The following is a 5934-nucleotide window of genomic DNA, read 5'->3' as shown; positions in this document are numbered from 1 at the left end:
CTCGAGGGTCTTCAATTTGCAAAATTGTAAAGGTAAATTGATGTTCTTTTTGAAAAGAAATGCAAATTACTGGATTTTATTTTTGTGGAATTCTTGGGTGTTAATTTTGATGAGGGAAAGTATGGCATTTGATACTAATAAACTCTATTTCAGTGGAAAATATTTTATAGATGGAAAATTTTGCTTCAGTTCTCTATTTTTTTGGTTTAAATTTCAGGTTTATGTTTATTATTGAATCATTGAACGAAATAATCGCTTTCAATTGGAACTTGCAGGAATAAGCTACTAACATTTTCAGTGCTAAAATTTTAAAATATTATTTTATTATTGTGACGGACAGATAATTAACAAAAAATGTGATGTACATGATCGTTTTTGAAATTAATATTAAAATTATAATGTGTAGGGTTTATTTGTCCCACATTAGAATTTAAGAGACTTATTTATCCGCAAACTGTTTCTTAGAGTTAAAGTCACTGTTGTGTATTAATTCAATGGTCAAAATAAGTCTTTGACCTCACTTTTTTATTTTTTTAATTATATCATAATTTAACACTTGAATTACTTGTATTTTAAAAAATAAATGAAACATTTTTAAATTTTAATTCCATAATACAGTTTTTATCTCTCTATTTATATGACTTAATAAAGAGTGAAAATATCCTAATATCTGTTAGAATAAATTATTATTTCATCTATGAGTTTTACTATTATAAACAATTTCGTCTTTGAATTTTTGTTATCATCGACAATTTGGACATTTATTGATTACCTTTTAACCCCTTAATTAACAACTAAATCCATAAAATAAATAGAGAAATAAGAGAAATAAGAGTGTATGATGAAACCAGGACTTAAATATGTTTTCATCTATTTTTCAAAATATAATGACTCAAGTAGTGACTATATGATATAACACATGAACAAAAAAAATAATTCATCCTTAAATAAATAAAGTACAGGACTTGGCAAACCTATTCTTTTTCTCGTTCACAGGAAAATGTATGTACTATTGAGCAAAATCTGATTGAAGTTGGACAAAATTAATGATTCCCAAGAAAAGAAAGAGAACTACTACAGTTGTTTTAGAGAAGTATCACCAGTCCAGTAAGTTTTGATGGCAACAAGAATTTTCTCTGGATTAAATGGTCCACTTTCATGGTCCATAATCTGGCTTTTCCATTTCATCCCGTTTGTTATGCTCTGAATCTTCACGAGGATCTCTACCGTGTCCCTGAATATAACTGTCCCTTCCGGCCTCAGAATTCTATCAATCTCCAGCAGGATGTATGTAATGTCACACCTTCAATATACAGAACAGGCACGCGTTCAACCATGAACGTCACAAAGTTGCAAGATTAAGGTCCAAATAAAGTGATTATGTTCATAATTAGATCAAGTATAATTTACCTGTCCTGATATATGCTGAACACTCCACTGGCATGGATGAGATCATATGTTCTTGGATACGTCGACACTGCCTCACACCAATCCTGATAGGTCCCAATCAACCCTCGCTCGAAGATCACACCCAGTGTGTCACGATCCGAGTTGGCAGGTACCACGTTCATAACCCACACTGGATATTTCAACAGGGCAGCAGCAAATCCACCGAGGTAAGCATTCATATCCATCACATTCCGATATCGCCCTTGGGTCAGGGGCCTGATAATATGCTTATAATGTGTCACCCTGTCCTTCCACAGTTCATTATCCCGCTTGAATTTCTCTGCAGAGATACCTGGTATCGAACCGCTGCGAATTCTGGGAGGAATGGCAAATACACGCTCTGGCCATTTCTCCAATGCACCACCAGCAACTTCATCAGAGCTACTCACCTCTGGAAGTGGGGTTATGCAGGCTTCCATTTCCTTGTACCTTTTTGGTTTTTCAATTTTTTTTAGGAGCGCATGTTATGCAAATGGCATAGGAGTTAAAGCAAAGACTTATTTTTATTTTTTTTAATTTTTTTTAAGTGCCAAATTAGGAAGCAGTAGGATGATAGTATAAAGATGGGCATTGAGAGAGTACCATGCAACATCTGGGTTGTCTGATTTGCATATGTGTGGTGTTTTATACACCTTCCTGCTTCTAATGCACTCCAAGTGGTTGATGGGCTTTTGCCAAACGGCAAGATCGTTCTTTTCAATCACTTTCTTCCAGCACAACCGCCTGGCTACATCCTCGATAGCATCCTGCTCTTGCTTTAAATCTTCTTGGGTTCTTTCCCAACCTCTCCAGTATTTCTTCCAGTTAATAGGAGGGCCCGAGAGAATCCAATAACCACCAGGCCTTAAGACTCTGTCCACTTCAATTAGATACAGACCATCTGTAAAATGTAAAGACAAAAGGAAATTCTCAAATACATATATGGAAGGTTTTTCTTTTCCCTCAAACGAGAGAGTTTAAGGTTTTTCTTTTCCCTCAAACGAGAGAGTTTTGCATAAATTTTCCTCGTGAATGGTTAGTTACATGAAAACCTTACCATAATCATGCCAAGGTATCAAGCAACGGGAACAGTGAGCCATATCAAAAGCCCTTGCTGGGTAAGGAAGCCTTTGCGAAGCCATGATGCCAATCATAGCAGGAACTCCCCTCTCCAGTGCAAACTGGACCTGTGCTTCATGTGTATCCCGTGGTGCAAAAGACATAGCCAGAATGTCCCGTTTCAACAGGTAGGCACCCCAACTTGCGACCTTGACACCACAGAAAAATCAGAATAGCGCAACACTACTAAATTCTTAAACCATCATGATAATTTTATAAACATCTAGGGAGGAAAACTCACACCACAGCCTGTGTCAATTGCAGTTCTGATGGTTCCACCAGTAAGAGGAATAAGCTCATTTATGTCATCAATGTATGCATCAGCTCCACGAGGGAACATGGTGCCTCCCCCGGGGAATCTGAAGCGGTCACCCTCTACTTGAATCCAATTCTGCACAGCCTTCTCAATACTGAGCTCTCTGTGGGGGATATTGTCATACCAAGCATAGTCACGGCTCTGAGGCCATTTGAAGGGGGTCTTATATTTTGGTGGAGCAGGTATCAGGCAAAAGAAAAGCTCTTCCTTTGTAGGGCAATGCCTCTCTCTGTATTTCAACATGTTCCTGTCAAATTTTCTTCCTCTTGGTGGATGTTGACAGGGAGTGTACTCACTGTAGGACATATCACATGGTCGAAAATTAGCAACCGAGTCAGTATTGTTTATCTCAATCTGATGATGGGTATTGAAGTCCAAGACAACCGATGATGATGGATTATCATTTGCTGCTCCAGGTGTTGCAACTTCACAACCTACTCTATTATAGACCTCAGATCGATTGATGGGAGCGGTGGTATTCTGCCAAGCTCCCAAAGTGTAAAACAATATGCAGAGGCCGCTGACCCCCAAGATCCAAGTTAGACGCTTCCTCTTGGATTCAAGCTGATGATGCTTAGGTGATGCAATGTACTCCTTTGCCATTTTTATCTGTAAACGACCCCCTGCAAGTTTCTCAACACAAAAAGAAATAATTAGATAAAGCAACACATCCATTATTTCTATAAAGCTGCCTGTCGACTGATCAAAACAAGCATTGCACCCGAAAAGATTACAATTTCCCAACCATGACTCATACTTTGTTTAATTATTGTGAAAAAGTGTGAACGATTTGCAGCCAATCTGACAGAAAAGGATGCCCACTTGTCGTTAAGGGAACCAGGGACTAACCAATTGATGAATTTAGTTAAATGCAGATATAATGAAGTACTCGTGCAAAATTATAAATTTAAGTCCCCCACTACCCACCCCCTTTTTCTCCCTTTTTGGTAAATACCAATTGAAAATGGTGATCTACCGAACAAAGGAAAAAGAGCAGAGAAAACACAAAGAGCAATAAATCAAAGGCTATATATCAGAGAATTCCATCAGAATGGGGAAAATAAAATGAAGAGGGATTGCAATTGTGAAGAAAAGCTGAATGTTAACATGATAAAAAAAAATCCTAATATAAAATCTGCACATGACAAAACACAGCATAGGATTCCCCAAGAACGAGCCACAGTGCACTGTACACTACAAAAGGTATTCACAGAAAAATGTGAGAAATTTTCTTCAAACAATACTGGAGATCGTGAGAAAGTCAGAGTTCAATGCTTTCCTTATGTTCTATGCCTACCTGTTTCTAACAACAGACAACGGAAATTGAATCTAAGAATGAGCAAAGAGTCTTTTTTTTTTTTTTTGGGTCAACTTATGCTTATAAAGATCTTTTTATTCCCCTTTAAAGGGACAAAAAAAAGAAAAAAAGAGCGTACCTGATGAAGAAGGTGACCCTGAGCTTCAGACTGCTTCTCACTCTCCAAGTAAAATAATAGTAGAAAGTAAACAACTAGACATGAGAGTCCTCGGCGCTTGTACTAGTGTACATAATAAAAATATTAAAAGAAATCGGAAAAAATAAATTGTAGAAAAGTGAGGAGATGAACACAGAGACAAATGAAAAGGAGGTTAAGTATATAATAATGGGTAACAAGAAAAAGGAACGTCGAAGGTCTCCGCCATTACAGGAAGAGGAAGGTTGTGACTGGGGTATCGCTTGTTACCTTAAAAAGGATAAATACAAGAGCAGAGAGAGTGTGGTTGAATATTGAGTGGATATTGTTATTTTACAGTTTTTTTTTCTGTGTTTGATTCCAAAAATGGAGGAGCCAGGCTGAGGGGAAGGTGAGTGGATTGATTTGGTCTAAAAAACGACAAGTGGTGGCAGATGTCTCAGACCAGCCTCTTTTTACTCTCCGCCATCTCCTCTCTCTCTCTCTCTCTCTCTCTCTCTCTATTTTAATTTTTTTTTCGTTTTTACATGTAAACGATTAAGCATCTTTTCAGTTCCCTACTTTCTGCACTCCTTTTCTTTTTCTTGTCGGATGCTTTTTTACTTAATTTTTTAGATATTTTATAATTTAATAAGAAATAACAAAAATTATACTTTAATTGTTTTATTTGTACAAAAATTAATTTTAATATATAAAATCTTTTTATTATAATTTATCATTGGTCAACATAAATTGAAATAGGAAATATAAATTTAAAAGATTAAATTATGAAAAATATTAAAATTATAAAAATTGAACAACTATAAAAATTGAAATGTGATAAGTTAAATTTCCACATTTTTCTATTTACTAATAGGGAATACTAAAAAATTATTTTATTAATGAAAGTATAATTTAAGAATTAATTTATTTTTCATAAAAATAAAAAAATTAAATTATAATTTTTCATTTTAAAGATTAAATTATAAATTATCTTCACTCTTTTAATCGATACTTCTTACATTCTTTAGCTAATATAATAGTAATAATAATGTGTTCTTTTTATTCAGACAACTGAAATGACTGCTTGTAATATTCCTACTCCAATCTATTTAAGCAATTTTCAGACCCTAAATTAGTTATTATGATAGTTGGTCAAGGTTATTAATCCAATTGATCTAAGTTATTACGGAGGGAGTATCGCCAAATGTGAGTATTTTGTCGCTATTTATTTTATGAAGTATAATTTATATATAAAAAATATTTTTTATAAAAAAAATATAAAAATTTATTTATTAAATTATAATATTAAATTAATAATATATTTATAAATTATACATATATGAATATTTTTTTATTTTAATAAAATTATTAAAATTTAAAAAATAAAAAATAACTTAATTTTCTTCTTAATTAAAAATTATTTGTTAAATTATTTTTTTGAGAGCCATAAATAATTAAAAAATATAAAAAATATTTTTTAATATTTTTTATAAAACAAATAAAACCTTAATATTATTAAAACTCCCTCCATCCTTTCGAGTGACCTTTTAAAAATATATATATATTCCTTCGCATTGGTCTTTTTAGAAAATTAAAGGGGTATCAACTTTTTTTTTTAATTTTATTATTATTTAT

At 33.6% G+C, this 5934-nt stretch overlaps 1 protein-coding gene across 1 annotated transcript; it reads right to left on the bottom strand.

Annotated features, from left to right (window-relative positions):
• Nucleotides 1–913: 913 nt before the first annotated feature.
• Nucleotides 914–4817, bottom strand: LOC110672869 (probable methyltransferase PMT18). Its single transcript, XM_021835778.2, has 6 exons — nucleotides 4300–4817; nucleotides 2789–3486; nucleotides 2486–2696; nucleotides 2032–2329; nucleotides 1411–1878; nucleotides 914–1303 (listed from the first exon to the last, which is right to left on the bottom strand). Exons 2-6 carry the CDS (start codon nucleotides 3464–3466, stop codon nucleotides 1075–1077), a joined length of 1884 nt encoding a protein of 627 aa, XP_021691470.2. The 5' UTR covers nucleotides 3467–3486; nucleotides 4300–4817; the 3' UTR covers nucleotides 914–1074.
• Nucleotides 4818–5934: the final 1117 nt, after the last annotated feature.

Source organism: Hevea brasiliensis, chromosome 9 (assembly GCF_030052815.1).
Source record: "Hevea brasiliensis isolate MT/VB/25A 57/8 chromosome 9, ASM3005281v1, whole genome shotgun sequence".
Classification (NCBI taxonomy): domain Eukaryota; kingdom Viridiplantae; phylum Streptophyta; class Magnoliopsida; order Malpighiales; family Euphorbiaceae; genus Hevea; species Hevea brasiliensis.
Note: the sequence above shows the minus strand (reverse complement) of the source record. Positions and strands in the feature narration are given on the sequence as shown.